This window comes from Culex pipiens, chromosome 3 (genome assembly GCF_016801865.2).
Source record: "Culex pipiens pallens isolate TS chromosome 3, TS_CPP_V2, whole genome shotgun sequence".
NCBI classification, from domain to species: domain Eukaryota; kingdom Metazoa; phylum Arthropoda; class Insecta; order Diptera; family Culicidae; genus Culex; species Culex pipiens.
In genome coordinates this window covers 173,347,230-173,374,911 of record NC_068939.1, presented here as the reverse complement: position 1 = coordinate 173,374,911, position 27,682 = coordinate 173,347,230, and the positions used below count along the sequence as shown (strand labels likewise).

The 27,682-nt window shown below is 32.3% G+C and overlaps 1 protein-coding gene across 4 annotated transcripts in view; it reads left to right on the top strand.

Moving 5' to 3' along the window:
• LOC120417046 (nephrin) overlaps positions 1-27,682 on the top strand; it is a 392,997-nt gene that overhangs the window by 363,622 nt on the left and 1,693 nt on the right. For 2 of the 4 annotated variants that reach the window (XM_039578999.2, XM_039578994.2), the window contains exons 10-17: positions 250-464; positions 10,501-10,582; positions 10,690-10,849; positions 10,921-11,057; positions 11,156-11,461; positions 15,229-15,551; positions 15,623-15,769; positions 22,315-22,572. In XM_039578999.2, the coding sequence (XP_039434933.1) occupies positions 250-464; positions 10,501-10,582; positions 10,690-10,849; positions 10,921-11,057; positions 11,156-11,461; positions 15,229-15,551; positions 15,623-15,769; positions 22,315-22,572 (1,628 nt within the window). The remainder of the gene's footprint in view (positions 1-249; positions 465-10,500; positions 10,583-10,689; positions 10,850-10,920; positions 11,058-11,155; positions 11,462-15,228; positions 15,552-15,622; positions 15,770-22,314; positions 22,573-27,682) is intronic. The other 2 variants (XM_039578995.2, XM_039578998.2) reach the window with 2 other exon arrangements.

Sequence of the window (27,682 nt, the reverse complement as noted above, 5' to 3'; positions counted from 1 at the left end):
CTTTAATTTACATGGTAATTGGCTCATACGATTATCGCCCGGATCGGATCGGAAATCTCGTTTCCGACGCCGCTGGAATCCAGATCCACCGAAAAAAGCGGACACATTTAATTAACTTTTTGGCCCTGCAGGGTTTTACTGGGGAAGTGGGTTGAAGTCGGGACGACATATCTGACGACTTTGGAAAATTGTGCAAACCAGGAAATATTATCATTTTTTATCTGATTTTTTGCTTCTTCTTCCTGGTAGTTGCCCCCGTTTGCCGGCCCGGGCTCGCCACCGTGTACAACGTGGGCCGCAACGAGCAGGCCCGGATCGCGTGCGAGCTGGAGGCGAACCCGCCCGAGGTGGCCTTCGTCTGGAAGCACAACACGTCCGTCTCCGAGACGCTGGACATTCCGGTGACGCACGTGACCAGCGAGCACGCCAAGAGCATCTTCCGGTTCAAGCCGATCAGCGAGAGTGTGAGTATCTGTTTTTAGTATTTCAGGAGCTCTTTAATTTAAAAAAGTAATTTTACGTAAATTGCATGTAAACATTTAAATTTACATACTTTTCATGTAAACTTACATATTCCTGTTTTTGAATGGGTTATGAATGTCTAATGAAGATTTTTTGTAAAATTTGATTTTGCTAAAATCGAGACACGTTACCAAAAATAAACTTTCACAACTCCCCTTTTTCCTGGTGACATCTCTCAACCACCACCAACAGAAGGACAGTCCAAGCTGTCACATTCCCGTGTAAAACATTCCTCAGGGCAGTCCTTGTGGCAGTCGTCAACAGTGTGTGTGTAACGACACGACCACGTGGTGTATTCGAATTTACCTCCCATGAATAATGAGTGTGGCGTGGAAAAAATTATCCTTTCTGGAAGTAGGGCGGAAAAAATAGCAAAAACAACGAATACAACAACAACAACAAAAAACAGCTCATTCACACGAAAAATGAAGGGACTGTCTGCGCTGGCTGTCCTGTCCCCTGTCAGGTCCTTCCGAAAGGATATCGCCTTGTTTCGGATGAAATGCTATGAATAAATAAGCGGGAACCGGTGCACAGATCCTTGGATTCAGGACACGGGCGGGACATGTTGCGAAATGATGATTACTGCGTAGGGGACAGAGGGGTACTCGAAAGATTTGGATATGTTTAGTTTTAAATTCAATTTATTGAAATTTGTAAAATTTCTGTATGCCTTTGAAAAAAATTAATCAACAAGCAAATTTTTTCTGACTTCTGATTCTGACTTCTGACCCCTAACTTCTGACTTCAGACTTCTGACTTCTGACTTCTGACTTCTGACTTCTGACTTCTGACTTCTGACTTCTGACTTCTGACTTCTGACTTCTGACTTCTGACTTCTGACTTCTGACTTCTGACTTCTGACTTCAGACTTCTGACTTCTGACTTCTGACTTCTGACTTCTGACTTCTGACTTCTGACTTCTGACTTCTGACTTCTGACTTCTGACTTCTGACTTCTGACTTCTGACTTCTGACTTCTGAGTTCTGACTTCTGACTTCTGACTTCTGACTTCTGACTTCTGACTTCTGACTTCTGACTTCTGACTTCTGACTTCTGACTTCTGACTTCTGACTTCTGACTTCTGACTTCTGACTTCTGACTTCTGACTTCAGACTTCAGACTTCAGACTTCAGACTTCTGACTTCTGACTTCTGATTTCTGACTTCTGTCTTCTGACTTCTGACTTCTGACTTCTGACTTCTGACTTCTGACTTCTGACTTCTGACTTCTGACTTCTGACTTCTGACTTCTGACTTCTGACTTCTGACTTCTGACTTATTACTTCTGACTTATGACTTATGACTTCTGACTTCTGACTTCTGACTTATTACTTCTGACTTATGACTTCTGAACTCTGACTTCTGACTTCTGAATTCTGACTTATGACTTTTGGATTCTAGCTTTTGACATCTGGCTTCTGGCTTCTGACTTCTGAACTCTGACTTCTGACTTCTGATTTCTGACTTCTGACTTCTGACTTCTGACTTCTGCCTTTGACTTCTGACTTCAGACTTCTGAATTCTGACTTATGACTTTTGGATTTAGCTTTTGACATCTGGCTTCTGGCTTCTGGCTCATGGCTTTTGGCTTCTAACTTCTGACTTCTGGCTTCTAGTGTCTAGCTTTTAGTTTCTGGCTTCTGTTAGTTAGAGGCTAGAAGCCAAATGTCAAAAGCTAGAATCCAAAAGCCAGAAGCCAGAAAAAGAAGGCATAGCCAGAAGTCAGAAGTCCGAAGTCAGAAGTCAGAAGTCCGAAGTCAGAGTTCAGAAGCCAGAAGCTAGAAGCCAGAAGCCAGAACCAGAAGCCAGAAGCCAAAAGTCTGAAGTCTGAAGTCTGAAGTCTGAAGTCAGAAGTCAGAAGTCAGAAGTCAGAAGTCAGAAGCGAGTAGCTAGAAGCTGAAAACCAGAAATCAGAAGTCAGAAGTCAGAAGTCAGAAGTCAGCAGTCAGAAGCGAGTAGCTAGAAGCTGAAAACCAGAAATCAGAAGTCAAGAGTCAGAAGTCAGAAGTCAGAATCAGAAGTCAGAAATCAGTAGTCAGAAGCGAGAAGCTAGAAGCTGAAAATCAGAAGTCAGAAGTCAGAAGTCAGAAGCCAGAAGTTAGAAGCCAGAACTTCATGGTGAGCCTTTTTGCCCCAACTCCCCTATCTAAAACTTTCGAAGGACGTCGCTGTTGTCACTGACCATCATCAGCTACATGGACGCGTTCAGCTCAAGTGACTGGAGCTGGGCAGCAACATTGCCGGTGTTCCAAAATGAATAGTAGTCGTGTAGTGTGATGAGGTGGGAGTGACGATGTGTGAGGATTGTTATTATTATAATACACCACCCACGCCCGACCGCTCAGTCCAACGTGACAAGGTGTGTGATGGAGGCGGTGATGATGCTGATGATTTAGTTTTGCACGTGGAGTTTTCTTTTGGAGTTAGTTAAAGATTTGGAGCAAATTAATAATCACTTCAGAATACTTCTTTCTAGGAGGCAAACATTTTTCTCACATAGTTTATGCAAATTAAGCAACAAGCAACTTTGTTAAGTAACCACCATTATTGCATAACTTGTGGAATTCTGAACAAAAACAAAGAAATCATTTTCTCGCTTCTCGCTGAAAGTCCTTCGTGGAACTTCATCAAGAAAAAAAACGCTACCCCGAGCAGACGGAAATAACTTGGGAAGGTCAGTTTTTGATATTGTGAGAAGATCGAAATATGTTATTGGGATGATCGGATTAGTTGTTAAAATAACAAAAATCAATAACAAAGATTTGTTCGAAGAATAACTTAAACTGTTATTATGTTGTTATTACAATAACAAACCAATAACACAGAAGGAATCATGAAGGAATAACAAGATTTGTTATTTTGTGCGGAGAGGTGGAGCAGCATAATAACAAAAAATGTTATTGAACTGGTATGTCTCCATAACAAAAAAAGTTATTGTTTTGGTTTATTTGTAATTTGCAAATAAACCTGCAGTTGCCATAACTCCTCTGTACTAGTCAGGGCTGCAGAGTCGGGTACCTCCAAGCGACTTTGGATCCATACTTTGAAGACAACTCCGACTCTGGATGCAGGATATGACGTCAACGACGACTTCAGCTCTCCAAAAATAGCCGACTTCACAGATTCCGACTCCAAGTAAAAGTTGCTGAAAATTAGATGAATCCGATGCAGTCTCCGAGGTCTCACTCCAGCTCGAACTTCAACGTCAACTCCGACTTCCTGGCTCTGTGAAAATAATAACAGTTTTTGTTATTCACACTTCAAAAATTCTCAATAAATAAATCAATTCCGTTAGGGAATATAACAAAATTTCAAAAAAATTAACTCTCAAAAGTTAATTTTATCGGATTAATTTTAGCTTGAAACCCCATTTCATGTTGAAATAAATGACCCCGATGAAATTGGTCAAAATTATTTCATAGTTCTAGCCAATTTTAGTAAAATCCCTTAGGGGGTATATCAAATAATTAAAAAAAATCAACTTTCAAAATTACAACTTTTTAGAATAATTTTAGCTTAAGGACCCCATTTCATGGCCAAAATAATGACCCCGACGAAATTGGTCAAAATTATCCCATAGTTCTAGCCAATTTTAGTAAAATCCCTTAGGGGGTATATCAAAAAATTTAAAAAATCAACTTTCAAAATTTCAACTTTTCAGAATAATTTTAGCTTAAAGGCACCATTTCATGGCCAAAATAATGACCCCGACGAAATTAGTCAAAATTATCCCATAGTTCTAACCATTTTAAACAAAGTCCTTTAGGGGGTATATCAAATAATTAGAAAAATCAACTTTTAAAATTTCAACTTTTTAGAATAATTTTAGCTTAAGGACCCCATTTCATGGCCAAAATAATGACCCAGACGAAATTGGTCAAAATTATTTCATAGTTCTAGCCAATTTTAGTAAAATCCCTTAGGGGGTATATCAAATAATTAAAAATATCAACTTTCAAAATTTCAACTTTTCAGAATAATTTTAGCTTAAGGACCCCATTTCATGACCAAAATAATGACCCCGACGAAATTGGTCAAAATTATCCCATAGTTGTAGCCAATTTTAGCAAAGTCCCTTAGGGGGTATATCAAATAATTAAAAAAATCAACTCTCAAAATTTCAACTTTTTAGAATAATTTTAGCTTAAGGACCCCATTTCATGGCCAAAATAATGACCCTGACGAAATTGGTCAAAATTATCCCATAGTTCTAGCCAATTTTAGCAAAGTCCCTTAGGGGGTATATCAAAAAATTAAAAAAATCAACTTTCAAAATTTCAACTTTTCAGAATAATTTTAGCTTAAGGACCCCATTTCATGGCCAAGATAATGACCCCGACGAAATTAGACAAAATTATCCCAAAGATCTAAACATAATTAACAAAAGAAAAAAATAATAACAGATTGTGTTATGGACACTTAGAAACTTTTCCATTTGTGCGATTTATGGTAATTTTATTCCTAAGTCAGTATACCGAACGAATAACAAATTTTGTTATTAGGAGATTTTTTGAAATGTATAACATTTCCTCTTATTAGCGTGTTATTAAACATTTTCAATATAATATCACTTCAATACCAAATTTTGTTATTTTATCAGAAACTGTTATTATTTGTTCTTCTTTATGTTGAACTTCAGGATAAAATAATAACACTTTTTGTTATTTTAACAGGATTTGTTATTGAAATATTATTGATTTTGTTATTACCGTCTGCCCGGGACTGCTAACCTTCAACCTCACGATTCTTCAGCTGACTTCTCGACTTTTCACCCCGAGCCCCCCATCATTGAAGAGTCACCCCGCCGATGGTGGCTTCAAATGGACAAAGAAACTCCTCGTCGGCGAAGCCAAGACTGTAAACAAGAAATTATGATAATTGAAAACATAATAGCTGTTTGCTTTTTGCCTACCTTTCGGGGACGGCGAGTACCTTCCCCTTTTTTTATGCATATACATTAAGGCGCCGGGACACGAAAGACGAGCTGCTGCTCTATCGCGGTGGAATCTACGCCAACCATGGTCGTCTAACCCCGCGAGAAATAACATAAAACTTCACTCTTGGTGTACGGTCATCAGTAGCCGCAGGGTCCGCCGGAATGTGACGCGCGAAATCCTGGGAAATCTTGATGAAATTGGATACCAGGAAGCGCTTGCTTCCTACAACCGTGGTAACGGCTCTCTGCAACCCCCGCTAATGGAAAAAAGCATTTTTCGCACGTCCGTTTTTACCGGGCAGCGGGAAGGTTAGAGATTTATCCGGAATGGGAGGATCTTGAAGAATTTTTTAATGATACAAATATACTGAAATTTTGTTTTTCGAAGGTACGCAAAGCTTACGTATTTATAAGTGTATTAATAAAATTCTTTTTTCTTGAAAAATTTACTATCTTAATCTTTTTTTTTTTTAAACATAAAAATGTTAAAAGTAAGAAAACTATATCCTAATTGATGGACCGAAATTTGAGCAAAAAAAATATATAAGATATTCAAAATGTTTTTAAAATGTATACACAACGCATGAACACATAATTTGAATTGTTTTGAGTTCATTGTTTAAGTTTTGCATCTTTTAAATCGTTTTGCTACCTGAATATGTTGAACATATTATTGATAACATTATAGTAATTTGTAAGCAACCCGAGCAGACGGAAATAACTCGGGAATAACGTTTTTTGATATTTTAAAATACTTGGCTAATAACATTTTATGTTATTTATAACAAGATTTGTTATTCGTCGTTATGAATTTTTTGTTATTGGATTGTTATTGTAATAACAGACTAATAACACTTTTAGTAATTTTTCAAACAAATCTTTGTTATTATTTTTTGTTATTTTAACAACTAATCCGATCATCCCGATAACAGTTTTAGGTATTCTTCCATAACAAAAAATGTTATTCCAAACCAAAACACAATTATTCCAAAGTTGTTTTGCCTTTAACCATTATCAGACCGATTACAAATATTGTTATGATAACATAAACTGTTATTAAACCCTAATGCTAAAATGGATTTTTCATGAAGATTCCATAACACTTTTTTTATTTTAACAATATTTGTTATTGAAATGGCATCGATTTTGTTATTACCGTCCGCCCGGGAAGGTTGTTAATCGATAAAATTATCGTCGATAGTATTATCGTCTAACGATAACGATCAATGTATTTATACTCAAAATTGTTCACAAAATACCGCATTTTTTCGAAGGTACACAAATTTGCATTATTTGCAATATGAGTTTCAAAAGAAAAATCATGAAATACCGTTTTTTTTTTTTGAAAATACTGAAATTAGCAATATGAATATCAAACTAAGCGAAAATTATTATGCATTTTCAAATAATAAGAGTTTTTTTGTTGAATATTAAAATTTGTGTCATAAAATTGCGAATTTGAGTATTTTTGAAAAATACGTTACTTTGTGAAAATTATAGTATTTAAAAAAATACTACAAAAAGTGTGATATCCATCTTACAAATTATAAAAAAATGAGTACTTTCGAAAAAAAATATGGGATTTTGTGAAAATTTTTAGTATTTTCCACAAAAAACTAAAAGTTTTGAAAATGTATACAAAATTTCAAATCTTTTGATACCCATATTGCAAAATTTTAAAGTTTGAGTAAAAAATACGGTATCTTGCTTAAATTTTAGCTTTCAGCAAAAAAAAAAATTAACATAGTGAAAATGCATACAAAATTTGGCTTTGTTTGCTACCCATATTGCAAGAATTGGAAAATTTTAGTACATTCAAAAAATACGGAAATTTGTGAACAATTTTGAGTATTTATACTTTGAAACTTACTAAATTTTTCACAAATATATTTTTGGTGAATGCATTTAAAATATATCATGTTATGGTTGAATTAAGTCGATTTTAGAAAGATTTTATAAATTATCGTATGTCATCGGCGATAATATTATCGCCGATAGAATTGTCGAAATGACGATAACGTTAACGATAGATTATCGTTATCGTTTCAGTGTACAAAAACTCAAAAAATATTCATCCTTTTTTCAAAATAAAAATAAATATCGTAAACTTCTCCGTTCCATTGAAAATAAAAAAAAAAAACTTTCAAATTTTAAAATCATCCCTAATATTTTATATGGTCAAAATAACATGTTTGAGGGCCTTTTATAACACAATTTTCCTGTTTCTATTTCAGAGGCTGTATCTCAGCAACCATTAGTCTAGTCTTTAATGTCTTTTAAGGAAATGTAGGGATTTTTCTGATCTCTTCGAAAAATATTATTATTTCAGGGATGTTCAAGTTTGATCATGACTTCTACAACAAAAATTGCCACTTTTTTTTCAGTGGGTATAACTCGAAATTGAGATCACGAAGTGAAAAGTGAATGAAGTCAAACAATTTTTTTTAAACTTTTTTGCACTTTTTAGAAAAAATGTTTCGAAAAATTGGCAACACTGCCAAAAATTTTGACCAACTTGTGCCATAGCTCCAAAACCTGTAATTTTATGTCATCTAAAACAAGTAAAATAATGTGTTTTTTAAATATATATTTTACAATTCAAAATTTTGTGGGAGCTGTCAAATGAAAAAATTAAACAATATTTACAACTTTTCAGCAGTTCCATATGATAGTTAAAAAATAAAATAAAAATAAAATAAACTGCCATTAAGGTGACCTACGCCGTGTCAGACAAAGTGTACGAAAAATTGCCATTTTCGTCGATTCAAAAACCACATTTTTCAAAAAATCATAACTTCGCTCCATTTCAACCGATTTTAGCTTTCTTGAATTGAAAAGAAAGTTGGGCTATTCAGGAAAAATAGTTTGGAGTTCGAAAAATCTAGCCCAATATTTGAAAGAAAAAAAATCATAAGAGCCAATGTCTGCAAATATTCTTATCGGATTGCTCGGGAAATTCGACATGACATACGGGCGAGGTTCATCTACGCAAAAAAAATTATAGAAAGATCTTTTCTCAGGATACAATTGAATGGAGACCTGTATGAACAAAATGAGGCAAAATGGCTTCTTTGATCATACATACAAAGTTACATCTAAAAAAAAAATTGCTCAGTCTTGGAAATATTGCTAAAAGTAGTCTGATTTGTTAAAATCGATTGCACTAGGTATTTTCTCAAAAAAAATGCTACTATCAATCAATTTGTCAACCTGATTTTTTGAAAAAAAAAAACTAAGAACTTAAAATAAAATTTTGCATTTGTCTAACAATATTAGGGTATTTGTCCCTATTTTGGGCCTACTAAGCAGAGCGCACTTTTAGTTTGTAAATTCTCAAAGATGCTATTGGCAGCCTAGTTTGTTATACATGAATAAGTTGGGTTTTTAATGCTTAAGCTTGTACATTATCAACATTTTGATAAAAATACCTTATATCGCTGTAAAAGCACGAAAAACTAAAACACTTTTTGCCCCTATTTTGGGGATATTGCTCCTAGCATACGACCTTCTTTGTGCATATTTTCGGCCTACTTTCTGATTGGTTGAAATCTCGAAGCACGTGGCGAACTTTTTTGACGTACGGTTCAGCCCCAGCTCGTACAGTACAGCCGCACAAATTCGGTCGACAAATATGCTAAATCATTGTGATGTTTTAAGCCACAAATAAACATTAGAATGATTGATTTCACTTGCATTACGTGCATAATTAGCTTGGACATGATTTATATCATTCTTTACGAGTTTTAAACATAATTAAACAATTGTTGCGTAGCCAAACAACGAGCTCGAAATATGCAAGAAAGACTGTAAAATTCGAGAAAATATATCCATTTCTCTCCGATATGGACGAAGCAACTTTAATTAGTTATTTTATTGATTTGGTGGCAATTTAGTGATTGTTTTTGCAATGGGATTGTGCAACCCACCAATAAAAACACATTGCCGGTGGTTGGAGATTCGGGGGACGGCTCTCATTCATGTGCTGAGCGATGAAAACCGTGACGCTGAGTGTCAACAAGCGGTAAGCAAAAGTGGTGAATATTTTGGACCTAATGGGCACCTAGCGATTTGCCAAGAAAAATGTGAAGAGTGATATATTTTTTGCTTTATTTCTAATTTAGGAGGAAAAAGTGAATGATCCTTGCCCACCAAAATGAAGATAATGACAGCATGTATCATTCTCAAGTTGCAGATCCCTGCCAGATTTGGTGAAAAGCTCAATTTCGTTGCATTAAGTTTGGTAGACCCAAAATACGTACTAGGCTCAAAATAGGGACAAATACCCTAATGACCGGTTCTTCGGCTCCTTTAAAAAATTCCCAAGTTTTTTTAGCGTTTTGGCTATAGTTGCAAAATAAAAGAGGAAACCCCCCAATGTTATTACATATTTGGAAAGATAATTGATTTTCCTACAAACAAAAGCTATGTAGAATGAACCATACAGTACCTGTACTTCCTCTGAAATGAAAATGTAGCGTGACGGGACAACATCGTGAAACAGGACTTTTAAAAGGCACACCAAGGCAATCGCTACAGTTTTGCCAGCTTATTATTTTTTTAATTTTTGCTCTTCTACAGATTATCACAAATTAAAAAACGAATCTTTTGCTCCTTGAACTGAAAGAATTGGTTGAAATTTGAGTTTTTGCCAGCCATTTCTTTCCGTGACGGGACAACGAAAGTAGCAGATTTATGAAAAAACTTTTCTCCCATTCAATGCCTTGTAGACCTCATTTGGTGAATATTTTTGGCGTTTGAGGTAAGAAAACGCATTTAAAGCATATTGCAATTATTGAATCATAATAAAAATAAAATATTTCATTCAAAAAATCACATTGAAAATTGAAAAAGTGACATTTTGGTGTTGCTCCGCTAAGAATCGGTCTAATGAACCTTTCAAATTTTAAGTCAGTTGGGTAAAGATGTTTCCATGCGTCTTTTATACGAAAATGCTGTATTTTCGTATGGTAGTACATTTACATACAAGCCTTGAAATCGAAATGTTGATTTATAATCCAATTTTAACTCTTATTTTTGCAGGACTACGGAACGTTGCTTTGCTGGGGTAGCAATGAGATTGGGACGCAAACTGAGCCATGCGTTTTCAACCTAATTCCAGCAGGTAAGATTTGAAATTTGGACTCGTTAATATCAAGCTAAAAAATAAAAAAAATTTGAAGTTGCAAGTAATTCAACGAAAATAACGCCACATAAATTTTAATCACACAGGCAAACCCGACCCATTGTCAAACTGTACCATTCTCAATCAAACTTTTGACATGGTCCAGATCGAGTGCTTGGAAGGATTTGACGGTGGCCTGCAGCAAGAGTTTCTAGCGGACATGTACGTCATCGGAAACCGCCAGCTGATTGGTTCGATCAAAACTCGGTACGAAGCAGTAATTTGCCAAAATTTACAGATTTTACTAACAATTGATTTTTTTGCGTCATTCGTTACAGCGTGCCCCTGTTTGAGCTGAAGGGGCTGGAGCCGGGAGTTGGCTACAACATTTACCTTTCGGCTAAAAACTCCAAGGGCTCGAGCGACCTCACCTACCTGCAGGCCTTCACCGTCAAGAACCCGGAGAAGCAAACCGGTGAGTCGAATTATTATTTCCTGGACTTCCTCCTAAAAACGCCCCAAAAATATGAACTCTAAAAACCAAAAAACTTTTAATTGCTTCCTCCCCGTCAGATCTGTCCCTCGTCTACGCACCAACGCTGCACCAGATCAAACCGTTCATCGGAACGCTAGTCGGAGCGGTGGCCGCTGTCATTTCGCTGGCCTCGATCGTGGTGTGTGTGACGCGACTCCGCGGAGGTTCCGGAAGTGGCGCCGACCGGGATGGCCGGGCCGGTGACTGCAGCCAAATGTCCACGAACGACGCCTCCGGGCTGAGCCAATCGCTGCCGCTGGACGGGGAGTTGGCCCGGGAGCAGCTGCAGCAGTGCAACGGAAGCGTCGACAGCATCGAGAAGAACCCGGACATTATACCGCAAGGTAGGTTAGAGGGGAAGGAAGCGTGGTGAGGGGGGGGGACATTCAAATTAGTGAAGGAAAGTTGTTTGCTAGTGTAATTGGAGTCGCTACATACATTGTATGCTGCAGAATCGTTCACAAGAGCTGTAACATTGAAAGAATTGAGTTTGAAAATATCTCTTCTGACGACAATTTTACACATACAGTTCTCAACTGCAGGAAAAGTTAATTATTTCAAAAATATCAGTTTTAATTTACTGTTTAAATTTGAGGTCATTTCATATTTTTAAAAATAAGTTCAATTAAAAAACTAAATTTCAAGCCCATTTTTTTAATCTTTGTATTTTTTTATTCAAATTAAACTTTGTTCTTGTATTCCCTACGTCAAAAAAGTCATTTTGCATCATTAGATTTTCCATACAAGTCAGTTTTGGGAACTGAATGTATGAAATTTTGTATCTTTAAAAGGATTTTTTTTATTCATATGATATTCCAACATAATAAAAAAAAACAAGCAGCAGTCATAACCAATCTTGTTGAAAATTTTGACCAATTTTGTCAAAGACATTATTTTGGCCATGAAATGTGGATTTCGTACCAACACTTTTGCAAAAAGTAAAAAAAAAAGAAAGTTGTTTATTTATTACTGATTGACCCCCAACGAAATTAATCATTTGTTCGAAAATTTTCTAAGTGTCCATAATTCAAACTATTATTTTTTATTATGTTTAAGTTGGTCATAAGAAAAATTTTACTAAGGAAAAACAATATTTTATTTTAACTACTGGGATTCTGTGAACATTAGAAAATCGTATTTACTATTTTGGTTATTTAATCACTTAGATAATTGGCCTGGTCTTTGATAAATTTTGCATTTTCCATCAGCCAATGTTTACTGGTTTTGTTCACCATTTGAAAATGTGTAAAATTTGATTGGAACCAGGTGAAAATGAAATTTTTAAATAAATAAATAAATAAATAATTAGGAAATAATATCAAATTATTAACCTTTGCAAAAAACCAGTGTTGGAATTCGAGTGAGAAGAAGGAAAGCTTTTCTCACTCGCGAGCGAGGAAGAGAACTTGTCGCGCTTCCTCTCCTCGCTCACGCTCGCCTTTTTTCTCGCGTTCTCGCTTACGCCGCGAGCGCTCGCTCACGCCTGGCGCTAGACATTCGTTCAAAGATAGCAATTTTTCGAGAGAGAGGATTTTTTCTCGCAAGGTGCGAGAATGCCAGCACTGCAAAAAACATAACTCACCAATACTAAACTGAGTCATACGACCAAAAAATGGTGTTTGAAAAAAAAATAGTTTTGAAAATATCTTGAAGTTGAATTCCCTAAATACATATTTTTCAATCTTTCGTTTTTTTTATTTGTTTTAGGGGACTAAAAACGACAACTTTCATTAAAAAAATGTACACTCAAGATACAGCCGTTTTTTGGTATACATTTACATTTTTTGCGTTTAGAATCGCATATTCAAAAGTATCTTTGAAAAGATGAGAATCATTCATACAATTTACTCTCTAAGAATTTGTAAATCAGGAAATGAGTTTCTTAGAAACAGCATCAAACAGAATTCGAATCGATGGTTCGATTTTTAATGTTGAAAAGGATACTTTGTTGAAATTTTATCATTTCAATATTTTTTTTGAAGAGTTCTAGAAATACATTATTTTCTTCATTTCAAATTTTAGGCAATTTTTTTTATTTTTTTCTAAATGTTCTCATGTTATTAACATAAAAAAATTGAAAAAAATGATTTAATTGTCAAAAAATATTTAGTCAAATCAATAAATATGCATTTCGACTTTTTTTGTTTAATTTTAATAACTAAACAAAATTTAGAAGGATGAGCAAAACACAAACTTAGAAAATTGTTTAATTATAATTTTTTCTCCTTTTTTAAATATTTTAATATTTGTTCATATTGATTTTTTTCTAACGGTTTAAGGTTTAATCTGCTTTTTCATATTTTTGCATTAAAATTTTCATAAAAAGAATTTCGAAAATTTTTCATGTCGGTGTTTTTGCTATTGATATTAATCATAAGAATTTATAATCCAACCAATTTTTCAGAAATTCAGTGTAGATGATTGCGATTAGAATGGGGTTAAAGTAGCAAAATAAGTTATAGAATATTATAGAAAGTAAAAAGTAAACCGTCAAATCAGTATCAGAATCTTTTAAATGAACGAACAAATTTTTAAAAACTAGGAATGATAAAAAATAGTTTTGATTTTTTTTCTATTTTTGACATGAGTTTTTATGGTTTTCTTTGCTTGCATGCATTTTTAAATTAGAAAGAAAAACTTGTTTGAGACCATTAAAGCTTTTGATTCTTACAATAAAATATTCCAACTAGCGATTATTTTGGCTGAGACAAATATATTTAGAAAAAAATGTTAATAATAGATTTTTTTAATTGTCCTGAATTATTCATCGATATTATGAAAATTACTTCAAAAGCTAATTGAATGAATTTGAAAAAAAGGTAAATAGTGCCCAGATTTGCTTGAAAGTTAAATTCTAAATTCTTACTTCTATATAAAAGAATCAAAATGTCATAATTTTATATAATTTCTAATATTTTTAAATTTTCTATAGCGTTTTACGGTTGTAATTTGTTTCAAATAAATGACAAAAATCTTAGTTTTATTTGAAAAAAAATAAAAATAAAGTTTAATAACTTACCTAATGAAGGAAAATGTTGTACTTTATTCACCAAACAGAATTATTAAACATGTGCAGAAGTCCTTAGAAAAGGCCATATTTTTTAAAATATCGATTGAAATTTGAAAAAAGAAAGAAAAAAAAAAGTTAATTTTTAATTTAATTTATTTTTTATATTCGATTGAAAATTGAAAAAAGAAAGAGAAAAAAAGTTTAGACAAAGTGTTTGTGTCGATCATGGCCGTTCAAGATCACCCGCTACAGACACGAAGCACGCAACAAAGAAAAAAAAAGGAACCTCATTGTTTTTCCTTAAAATTCAGGTTACTCGAGATGGTTACTTATCTAATCTAATCAAATCAAACTTCTTATGTTTATGCATAAAAAAATGTAGTTGTCTGCTCTACATTTTTGACAAACATTGTCGCACTCTAACAAAAATAACCCTGCAAAGCTGGATAAAACACAAAAGATTGAGCTTAAAAATTTCTACACCTTAGTACCGAAAACAAGCAGATTTTTTAAAACTATTTTTGATTTTTTTTTTTGATAAAAAAATGTTTTTTTTTTCCTGAGGAATTCTGAATACGAGCGTCCAATTTTACACAAAAGTCCCCTTGACACCAAATTTCCATCTCATCACCTTTAGAGACTGCAAATTGTTGAAAAACTCCTCTTTTTTCGCATGTTCATAAATGCAAGCGGTTGTACCGCCCCTCCGTCACGAGTTATCAAAAACGGACCTCGGATTCTTGATCAGGGACAAAAGTTACTTCTTAGGACAAAGTTTCACGCAAATCGATGAGGGGTCGGGGCAACTGCGGTGTGACTCGGCGGAGAATGACCCAACTGTTTCAAGATGATTGGACCTCTACTTCCATTTGTTTTTCAACAGGCAATGTTTTTTCTAAAGATGAATTGACATATTTTCACTTGTGTGTCATCTTGTGACACGTCCTGTCTTTTTAAAAAGCAGACGTGTCATAAGATAGCACACAAGCGACGATATGCCATTCACGGCAAGTTGCTTGAATAAAAACAAAACGATTCACAACCACCAATCCTCACTTCAAGTGTGTGTGCCATAAGTTTCAGTCTATCTACATCCCACAGGGAACCTTCCGCTGCTGCCGGAAGAAGACGAGAAAGCGTTCGAGTGGCTCAACAGTTCCGGCGCCCATCCGCGGCTGTACGCGACGGCGGCCCTGGCCGAGCAGCAGCACCTGCACCACCACCAGCAGCAGCAGCCGGGCCTGCCGGTCGGAATGGTCGCCGGCACGTACGACAGCCGGACGTTCTACGCGACGATGGGCCGGGGCGATGGGTCCTGCATGCAGCAGCAGTACAACCCCGTGGACAACCAGAACTACATCCCGGTGCACAGTGCGATGATTCCGACGCCGGTCATCGGCGGGTACGGAAGTGACGGGCACAAGGTAAGCGAGTTCAATCAAGTAATTACAGCGAAAGCTTTAAACGCTGACTTCTCGTCTTGTTTCGTTCACAGCACGACCTGACGTACGCCGACCTGACCTCGTTGGCCAGTCAGCAGCAGCAGCAGCACCATCAGAAGCAGCAGATGTACGTGAGTGCGACCCTTGGCCGGCCCCGGCAGTCCGACATCAAACGGAGTGAGCCGACGATCTACGCGCAGGTAATTATATTGGCGACGACGGCGGCGACAGCCGGGGAAATTTGAAATTTGAACTTTGATGCCGGAAAGAGCCTTCCGTTCTACGGATTGGAGTCACCTTCGCTAATGATGAAGGGTTGCCAGTTCCGTGAAATCTATCGGAATTTTCTTAGAACACTAATTTTAAAAGCTTCATAGCATTGAAGTCTCATCAAATTGGGTTCATTTAGTTGAAACAAAGCAACCCCAAACAGTGCCATTCTCCACACGGGATGTTTTCAAACATGGGCACATAAATAGTTGTGTAGAGGCACTATCCAAACAGCCCGATAACTTGCCAAACTAACAAGCTGTATGCAAATGTTGATCCCGAGACTGATGTTTACCCAGGCCGGGAAAACAGTTTTGCTAACAGAGGCTAGTAAAACGCATCAACGGCTTCGAACAACGGCGGCAATGAAATTAATTCACCGTCTAAATCAGCTTAAACCTAATAATTATGGAAACCGACCCCAAACCTGTTGTAAATAAATCAATGCTTCTACACTTGACCAAACCTCATTTGGGGATGTAACCACAAAACTGTTAAATTTACTACTCCACCCGTGTGGGGAAACTTGGCTTTCATCAATAATCTTTCATTTGCAGATTTATAGAAATACTGACTCTAAACATCACAAGTCAAATTGTTCGCTCCACAGCATGGCCTTGACGGTCTCTTTTGAGAGATTCATACTTGAAACTAGGTGCAAGATGGCTAGGAGGTTTTGATAGCCTTCTTGCACCAGAGTAGTTCTCTACGATTTCACATTTTTTGCTATTTTCAAATATATTTTTTTTTTATTTGGGTGAAATTTTGTACCTATGACAAAACAAGCAGTTTTCATTAGGTTTTCAATACAAATCTCCATATAATTTTAAAGGCATATCACATCAAAAGGGCATGTAAATGTATGAAATTTTGAGTCTAGAGAAGGAATTTTTCGATTGATTTGGCAATTTTTTTTGGTTATAATTAGGCTGGAACAACTTTTATTTAAAAATCTAGCGGCAATTTTTTTTTCATGGAAATTCATGAAAATTTATGTGTAATAAGCTAATCGAAAATACATTCCCTGCATTTAGAATCATTTGAAGCATGCTTAGATTTATTAAAAAATCCAAAGAATTTTTCGAAAAATTTTGATGTACAGTAACGCTAAACTATTTTCTTTCGCAAAAAAAATGTTTTCGTCAAATCTTACATTTTTGAAAACTAATAATTTTAAAACAACTGAACTAGTGTAAAATGTACTTTCAAACACTTTTTTCATTCAAATGTTGAGATTCTGCCTTGTTCTTTAAATTTTTATTTATATTTTCCCCCCCTTGACTCAGAGCAGAGGGACAAACACTTTAAAAAATATTTGCATCTGCCTTATAAAATCTTGCTTTGATTTCGAAACGCCCACAAATTGAAAATTTTCCTAATTTCATGTATCAGACCAAATAACGAAATTTTTGAAATATTTTTAATTTAAAAGCTTAGAAAAGGTCTCTAAGGTTTCATTTTTTAACATAAAAAATTTAACCAATAGTCTTCGAGATATTGTCAGTCAATAAGAACAGACTTATTACGTTACACTTAGAAAAACTTATTTTCATCGATTCGATTTTTGTGTGAGGCCAATTGCCCGATTTTCGAAGTCTTAGAGAGAAAATTCTAGGACATTTTTTATATTTTTCAGGTGTGATTTTTTTTCAAGAAATATTTTAAGTAGGTAAAAAAAAGAAAAGAAAATTAAAATTAAAATTCTTTTCGATTGCAATTATGATTTTGTTTTAAAAAATGTTCAAGTCCAAGTTTTCGACACCTTCAAAATACTTTTTCTTTAAAAAATCATATCTCTTTTAATGTTTTGCACCATTGTGCACTATGTCTCATAAGATGTCTTTTTTAGTATTGCTTATTGCGAGATAAAATCAAGTTTCTCCATCGCTGTGAATGACAGGGGATTATTGCCGCCTAACTACCGCTGTGTAAAAATCAGCAAGTTGAACTGAAATTCTGCGTTGATTTGGCTGTCAACTTGATTTGTTTTGAATATTTTCCAAAAAGTCAGCTGAAAACTCAAGGCAACCTTTAACAGCCAAAAAATTGTTCTGCGGTTGTCATGCGGCTGTCATGCGACCATTATCTTGCGGTCGTATCACCGCGCGTGAACTCTAATTATTGACGCCCGCAGTAATAATCTAACCAACAATTTAAAAAAACACGTATTTTGGGAATTTAACTTCAAGGGATATAAAATTAAAGAAAAGAATCAGTTTTTTTACAAGTACCGATTTTTTCCCGAAAGTCGTTTGTTGTTTGTTTTTTGTTTTTTGTTTTTTGTTTTTTGTTTTTTGTTTTTTGTTTTTTGTTTTTTGTTTTTTGTTTTTTGTTTTTTGTTTTTTGTTTTTTGTTTTTTGTTTTTTGTTTTTTGTTTTTTGTTTTTTGTTTTTTGTTTTTTGTTTTTTGTTTTTTGTTTTTTGTTTTTTGTTTTTTGTTTTTTGTTTTTTGTTTTTTGTTTTTTGTTTTTTGTTTTTTGTTTTTTGTTTTTTGTTTTTTGTTTTTTGTTTTTTGTTTTTTGTTTTTTGTTTTTTGTTTTTTGTTTTTTGTTTTTTGTTTTTTGTTTTTTGTTTTTTGGTTTTTTGTTTTTTGTTTTTTGTTTTTTGTTTTTTGTTTTTTGTTTTTTGTTTTTTGTTTTTTGTTTTTTGTTTTTTGTTTTTTGTTTTTTGTTTTTTGTTTTTTGTTTTTTGTTTTTTGTTTTTTGTTTTTTGTTTTTTGTTTTTTGTTTTTTGTTTTTTGTTTTTTGTTTTTTGTTTTTTGTTTTTTGTTTTTTGTTTTTTGTTTTTTGTTTTTTGTTTTTTTTTTTGTTTTTTGTTTTTTGTTTTTTGTTTTTTGTTTTTTGTTTTTTGTTTTTTGTTTTTTGTTTTTTGTTTTTTGTAAAATATCTTTCAGCGGTACTTTGTTTTATTTTAAGAACCGTTCAATCGTCAAAACGCAGTATTTTGTTGAAAATGTTATAGGGGAAGGTGGGGCAAGACGACCATATGGGGCAAGAAGAACAATCGCTCGAACGGCCGTAATTTTTACAATTTTGATAATTTCCAGTATGAGGAATTGTTGCTAGCAATGCAATTAGCTGATTCTACTACCACATATCCCCCAAAACGACCTAAACGCCACGAGGCATAAGATTTAATGAAGATTTTTCAAAACCTTTGTTTTCTTATAATATTTGGAAAGTACAAAATAAGGCTTAGGGTTCGTTTTAAGGCTCATTTTATCAAAATGCTAGATCAGTAGTGTCCCTACTAATGACTTGCACCTATTTTAAAGTATGATTTAACTTTTGGTTATTTTTGTTGAGAGCTTTAAAAAAAACTTGTTCATGTGGGGCAAGTGTACCATATGGATTTTTAGTATGGAAAACTAGGTGACCCCGGCAAACTTCGTCTTGTCCTTTTTTTCTTTTGTTTTGTTTTTAGATTACTTTTACTTTTTTTTAAATTATACTTGAACTTTATCTTCTCAAATCATTTTGTAGGATGCTTATTGGGGTTGTTACAGATAGTTTCAAATATTCCTAGTCAGATTTCAAAATTTCTCGCCGTGACTGCGCAACTAAATCATGTTTCTTAAATTTCGGCCAGGTGAACTTAAAAGTGCTTTTGCTTTTTAACCTGATGAAAGTTTTTTTTTTAAGAATTGCATTGATAAGGTCATTTTTTCATATTGAATTTTCTCGTCAACTTGTATGTGTGTATGTGGATTAAAATTTTTAGTTCATAGCATTTTGATCCTTGTTGTTCAATTCATTAGGCCTTTGCCTATTTTTTTTTTCTAAGTTTATGTCGCTTTCTCCCCCCCCCCCTTCAATATTGTTCCTAAAAATCAGGTTGCAAAAAACTTCAAATTTTTAATGATAATAATAATCAATTGAACTGAAAACAATCTAAAATGCATTCTCTGCACTGATAATCATATTTACCATGTTTGGGCCTTTTTTTAATTTATTTTGTTTTTTTTTCTGACATTCCAATGCACAGCACCTCTTTTTAGCGATAGACCAATCATCCACTTGCTTCTGAGTTCGTTAAAAACTGGTTCCTTCCCTTTTTTGTGCTTTGTCTGGTTTTTTTCTACTTGTTATTCGCTGATTTGTTACTTTTTTGAGCTAAAATTATTTTTTAGTTATTGCCTAAAATTTGTTTTCTACTGGATAACATACTACTATTACTTCATGGTGGTTTATGAGAATCGATAGTAGGAGACTTTCTTCTGTAATGTATTTTTTCGCTTTTTTTGATTTATCTTTTATCGTTGATTGCCTTACTTTATCGTCAACAATGTACATACTACTACTATCACATTTATTCATAATCGTCTTTTCTTTTTCTGCAAACTTCGTTCTGTCCTTTTTTTTTGTTTTGTTTTTTGAAAAATGTCAATTTTTTACCCCGAACACCTGTTGATCAAGTTCTTTATCCAATCACAATATTACAAATCTCATTTGGTTTTTCGTTATACCTCCCACTTCCCTCTTAAAATAGTAAAATAGTCTATTGATAAGCCCTGTTTGATTGTCTGCTTTTTCTTCTTTTCTTTTACAGATTTTTTTTTACTTGTTATTTTATCGAACTGATTCTAATACATATTTTTTTCATGCAATTTTGTTGTTGTTGTTTCATTAAATGCATTCATGTTTCCGAAGTTTTAAAGGTACAAACTTGTCTGTTACAAAAATCACGGAGTACCTTTCTTATTTTGTTTTGCTTTGTTGATTAATGTATTTTCATTTATTTATTTTTCTTATTTGCAAACTACTTTTACTCTTTTATTTCAAAATCTTCAAAAAAGTGATTGTTTGCTGCCTGGGTGCCCTGAAAAATGAAGGTTGATATTAGGTCCTTGGCAATCTACTTCTTTTTTATTTTCCCAGTTCTTTGAATTCATTTTTGTTTTCTTTTATATCCCTTGTTTTGTCTGTGTTTGTTTTCTAAAAACTAAAACAATAATTAGTCAATTAATGTTTAATTTTTCGACTGACCAAACAATTACCTTTTTATTGATTATTTATCCTACTCAAAACTGTATTTTCTACCACGTTCTATCTTTTACTTTTCCGTTTTGACGTTTTGTTTTTTTATTTGTTTGAAAATATCTTGACGCCTCCTATGACCAAAATGTAGTTTTTCGTTTCATTTCCCATACAATCTGCAGATGCTCCGGAATCGGTTCCAGAGTGGCCAAAGTGTCAACTAATTAGCGTAAAAACCTTCCTTGGACTTATACGAACCCAACGCAACAAAGAGCACCTCGATCCGACGTTCCGTGTTGAATTGATTCGCGTTCGAACAAAACCGTCGAAATTTTTTATATATATATAGATACGAATTGCTGCAACAACATATTTTATTGCGAAATAAATACATAAAAGTACTTAAAAACTGATAAACAATTGTTAAAAAAATTGTCCATACAAAATATAGTGATATTATGACAATTTACTATTTATCATCTAAATAATTATTTTTTTTGTAAAAACGATCAAATTTTCAGTAAAATATTGTTATTTATTCTAAAAATGAAAGAAATGTTTCAAATACATTCTAATCTGTTCTATCTAAGTGATAAAAGTTCAATTGTTAGCAAATTAACTTGTTGTTTCATGCATTATTCGTCTTGCCCCACTAGTTGAGTAGAACGTACGGAAAATCAAAAATTTTAAAATCAATTTTTTACATTAAAAAACAGGATTATTAAAAACTTGTTCTATCAAAGTCTTAGTCAAGAACTGGAATAAGATGATTATAAAAAAATCCGACAGATTTTCTAACGTTTTTAATGAGTTATTACGAGCAGTTCCTTAGCTTGTTACACTTGCCCCACTTTCTCCTACTTTATTCCTGAAATAGCTAGGGAACGCTGTTAACAAGCCACTAGTAATAACAAGATCAAAAGAAACGTTGCCTTTTGCTTCATTTTCGTTAATTTTCGTATTTTTGACTGTTTTGAATTTGCGAGATAACTTTTAAAAGTGTTATAAAAGTTCCTCATTTTGAGTTTTTTTTTATTGCGTTATAAAGCTTGTCACCTGCATTTTAGATTTCAGTTTTGTCTGATTCGAATTTTGTTCTGTCCCACAAAGCTTACTTTCTTTCACATCAAATTTGCAGCCGTAATTCCCATTTCCTCTGTACAGTGCACGAGCAACAAAACCATTGCAAACTACATTTTGGTGGCAAATCCACTCATCCGTATTCCATTTGGAGGCAAGGGACCCTCTAAAACCCATTTCGGCATCAAATAATCCCTGGAAGCAATCTACCTCCACGCCCTCACGGCAAACCAATTTCTAATAAAACATTCATTCTGATCCTTTTATTTCCATGTGCAACGCAACACGCCTGCTGGGCTGAAACAATGATGCAACTTTGATGTTTGCGCGGGGGCTCAAAAACGCATCAAATCGAACTTCCTCGCCCTCTTCCGCAATAAAATAAATCAAATAAAAAAAACACAAACACACACAATTTAGATTGATTTGGCGCACCACCCGGCGGTCCATTCGACAAATTTGGTCTACACAAACACCCGGCCCGGGATTCCGATTTCGCACACCGGCCTCCAGCAGCAGCACTCGTTGCCGCCGGTCTCCGTGGGCCATTCGTACGGGCTGATGGGGGCCGTGCCGACGTCCATGGGCACCGATCGGTTCCCGCCCCCGCCCCTCTTTGCCAGCGGTGCAGGTGGAGTGCCCCCGCCCGTCAGCCTCAGCCAGTCGTCCAACGAAGCGGTAAGTTTGGGCGATTTTTATACATTTTGTGTTGGTGTTTAGGGACGGACCCCAAGGGAGGATTATTCTTTGTTGTTCTAAGCCAGTTTGATGATTTTTAGTTTGATTGGTTTTACTTTGATGCATTCTTTTACATTTTTTGGGGTTTAGATTTTTTGTGCTCAGTTTTTTTTTTTTAATAACAAAGTTGAGCTTATTTTAACTTTATTGAAAAGATTATAGTTTCAAAACTATTACATTTAATTAATTCGTTTTTTGACGAAGTACAATACGTAAGCGACAGACCCTTTTCACACAGAAAAAAAAATCATGGTAATATTACATCTGGGAAGGGGTACATCTTATATGTCAGAAAAAATGTGAAATTTTACCCCTGAAAATGTGTAATTTTACCACTTTTCTGTTGTAATGTCGCTTTTTCATTCTAAATCGAGGTAAAATTACATCCTTAAAGAGGTAATATTCAACCTTCCAAAATTACACCTTCCAAATTAACACAATTTTTTACTGTAAAACAGATTTAAATACGAAAACACTAAAAGCAAATAAAAAACTAGAAAATTTGCTATGATTTTATGATTTTAAGATTCTATGATTTTATGATTTTATGATTTTATGATTTTATGATTTTATGATTTTATGATTTTATGATTTTATGATTTTATGATTTTATGATTTTATGATTTTATGATTTTATGATTTTATGATTTTATGATTTTATGATTTTATGATTTTATGATTTTATGATTTTATGATTTTATGATTTTATGATTTTATGATTTTATGATTTTATGATTTTATGATTTTATGATTTTATGATTTTATGATTTTATGATTTCATGATTTTATGATTTTATGGTTTTATGATTTTATGATTTTATGATTTTATGATTTTATGATTTTATGATTTTATGATTTTATGATTTTATGATTTTATGATTTTATGATTTTATGATTTTATGATTTTATGATTTTATGATTTTATGATTTTATGATTTTATGATTTTATGATTTTATGATTTTATGATTTTATGATTTTATGATTTTATGATTTTATGATTTTATGATTTTATGATTTTATGATTTTATGATTTTATGATTTTATGATTTTATGATTTTATGATTTTATGATTTTATGATTTCATGATTTTATGATTTTATGATTTTATGATTTTATGATTTTATGATTTCATGATTTTATGATTTTATGATTTTATGATTTTATGATTTTATGATTTTATGATTTTATGATTTTATGATTTTATGATTTTATGATTTTATGATTTTATGATTTTATGATTTTATGATTTTATGATTTTATGATTTTATGATTTTATGATTTTATGATTTTATGATTTTATGATTTTATGATTTTATGATTTTATGATTTTATGATTTTATGATTTTATGAATTTATGATTTTATGATTTTATGAATTTATGATTTTATGATTTTATGATTTTATGATTTTATGATTTTATGATTTTATGATTTTATGATTTTATGATTTTATGATTTTATGATTTTATGATTTTATGATTTTATGATTTTATGATTTTATGATTTTATGATTTTATGATTTTATGATTTTATGATTTTATGATTTTATGATTTTATGATTTTATGATTTTATGATTTTATGATTTTATGATTTTATGATTTTATGATTTTATGATTTTATGATTTTATGATTTTATGATTTTATGATTTTATGATTTTATGATTTTATGATTTTATGATTTTATGATTTTATGATTTTATGATTTTATGATTTTATGATTTTATGATTTTATGATTTTATGATTTTATGATTTTATGATTTTATGATTTTATGATTTTATGATTTTATGATTTTATGGTTTTATGATTTTATGATTTTATGATTTTATGATTTTATGATTTTATGATTTTATGATTTTATGATTTTATGATTTTATGATTTTATGATTTTATGATTTTATGATTTTATGATTTAATGATTTAATGATTTTATGATTTTATGATTTTATGATTTAATGATTTAATGATTTTATGATTTTATGATTTTATGATTTTATGATTTTATGATTTTATGATTTTATGATTTTATGAATTTATGATTTTATGATTTTATGATTTTATGATTTTATGATTTTATGATTTTATGATTTTATGATTTAATGATTTTATGATTTTATGATTTTATGATTTTATGACAAAAGACAAAAAAGACAAAAAAGACAAAAAAGACAAAAAAGACAAAAAAGACAAAAAAGACAAAAAAGACAAAAAAGACAAAAAAGACAAAAAAGACAAAAAAGACATCCAAAGATATAATCCATTTTTGTGTATATGGAGCCAGTTACACTCGATAATGACATTTGAGAAGGGCGTAAGTGTTTTAAATATTTTTGTATTTCGTTATTTAAATATTGCTGTATCTCGAAGCCGCATCGTATCAAAAAGTGGTCAAAGGCAAACTTGTAGGAAATTTGACGGGCTTTCTGAAAAAATACACTGAAAGAAAAAAACACGCCACTTTTATGAAGTTTTTATGATTTTTAAGTTTAAAAGTCAAATTTGAAGGTGAGACCACGATTTTTTTTCGTTCAAAATTTTTGTGAAAATAGCCTAAGGTGTTACAAAAAGACTCACGAAAAATGCAGGATGGAGCAACGCACCTAAAAAAATACAAAAATCATTTACTGATACTGTTTTTTTTTTTTTCAAAAGTGCTCTAAACATCAAAATTTTCAAAATCCGAACACGAGAGTCGATTCTCCAGACAATTTTACATAAAAGTCTCCATATTGACCATTGTCCTAAGTCCAATCCTTGTGAAGTTAGTGGTTTTAAAAATAAAAATGTTGAAAAAATAGGTTTTTTGATGGTTTTTCGCAATTTCTATATGACAGACTTGATTTTTCAGTCTCGAAAATATTTTTATCGGAAAGCTCGTCTAATTTCCCATAAGTTTGCCTTTGGCCACATTTCAATTGGATGTATGGGCTTACCTTCAAATTTGACTTTTAAACTTAAAAATCAAAAAATCTCATAAAAGTGGCGTGTTTTTTTCTTTCAGTGTATTTTTTCAGAAAGCCCGTCAAATTTCCTACAAGTTTTCCTTTGACCACTTTTTGATACGATGCGGCTTCGAGATACAGCAATATTTAAATAACGAAATACAAAAATATTTAAAACACTTACGCCCTTCTCAAATGTCATTATCGAGTGTAACTGGCTCCATATACACAAAAATGGCTTATATAAGCGTAGAATAACATGTCTACAAAGTTTCATTGAAATCGAAGAAGGTCAAGAAAAAAGTACCTAAAAAATTCCTGTTTTGCTCAAAAAAGACAAAAAAGACAAAAAAGACAAAAAAGACAAAAAAGACAAAAAAGACAAAAAAGACAAAAAAGACAAAAAAGACAAAAAAGACAAAAAAGACAAAAAAGACAAAAAAGACAAAAAAGACAAAAAAGACAAAAAAGACAAAAAAGACAAAAAAGACAAAAAAGACAAAAAAGACAAAAAAGACAAAAAAGACAAAAAAGACAAAAAAGACAAAAAAGACAAAAAAGACAAAAAAGACAAAAAAGACAAAAAAGACAAAAAAGACAAAAAAGACAAAAAAGACAAAAAAGACAAAAAATACAAAAAAGACAAAAAAGACAAAAAAGACAAAAAAGACAAAAAAGACAAAAAAGACAAAAAAGACAAAAAAGACAAAAAAGACAAAAAAGACAAAAAAGACAAAAAAGACAAAAAAGACAAAAAAGACAAAAAAGACAAAAAAGACAAAAAAGACAAAAAAGACAAAAAAGACAAAAAAGACAAAAAAGACAAAAAAGACAAAAAAGACAAAAAAGACAAAAAAGACAAAAAAGACAAAAAAGACAAAAAAGACAAAAAAGACAAAAAAGACAAAAAATACAAAAAAGACAAAAAAGACAAAAAAGACAAAAAAGACAAAAAAGACAAAAAAGACAAAAAAGACAAAAAAGACAAAAAAGACAAAAAAGACAAAAAAGACAAAAAAGACAAAAAAGACAAAAAAGACAAAAAAGACAAAAAAGACAAAAAAGACAAAAAAGACAAAAAAGACAAAAAAGACAAAAAAGACAAAAAAGACAAAAAAGACAAAAAAGACAAAAAAGACAAAAAAGACAAAAAAGACAAAAAAGACCAAAAAGACCAAAAAGACAAAAAAGACCAAAAAGACAAAAAAGACAAAAAAGACAAAAAAGACAAAAAAGACAAAAAAGACAAAAAAGACAAAAAAGACAAAAAAGACAAAAAAGACAAAAAAGACAAAAAAGACAAAAAAGACAAAAAAGACAAAAAAGACAAAAAAGACAAAAAAGACAAAAAAGACAAAAAAGACAAAAAAGACAAAAAAGACAAAAAAGACAAAAAAGACAAAAAAGACAAAAAAGACAAAAAAGACAAAAAAGACAAAAAAGACAAAAAAGACAAAAAAGACAAAAAAGACAAAAAAGACCAAAAAGACAAAAAAGACAAAAAAGACAAAAAAGACAAAAAAGACAAAAAAGACAAAAAAGACAAAAAAGACAAAAAAGACAAAAAAGACAAAAAAGACAAAAAAGACAAAAAAGACAAAAAAGACAAAAAAGACAAAAAAGACAAAAAAGACAAAAAAGACAAAAAAGACAAAAAAGACAAAAAAGACAAAAAAGACAAAAAAGACAAAAAAGACCAAAAAGACCAAAAAGACAAAAAAGACCAAAAAGACAAAAAAGACAAAAAAGACAAAAAAGACAAAAAAGACAAAAAAGACAAAAAAGACAAAAAAGACAAAAAAGACAAAAAAGACAAAAAAGACAAAAAAGACAAAAAAGACAAAAAAGACAAAAAAGACAAAAAAGACAAAAAAGACAAAAAAGACAAAAAAAAGACTAAAAAAAGACTAAAAAGACTAAAAAGACAAAAAAGACAAAAAAGACATGCATTTTTCCTTTCAATCATCAAACCACAGATCGATTGCTGATTCATGGGAGGGGGTGGCGAATTTTCTCAAACTAAGTGAAATGAAAATCCTACAGCTCAGCAAAAATTTACCAACAAGCAACACTCCCCTCATCGGTTTGGGCTCTGATTGCAAAACGAT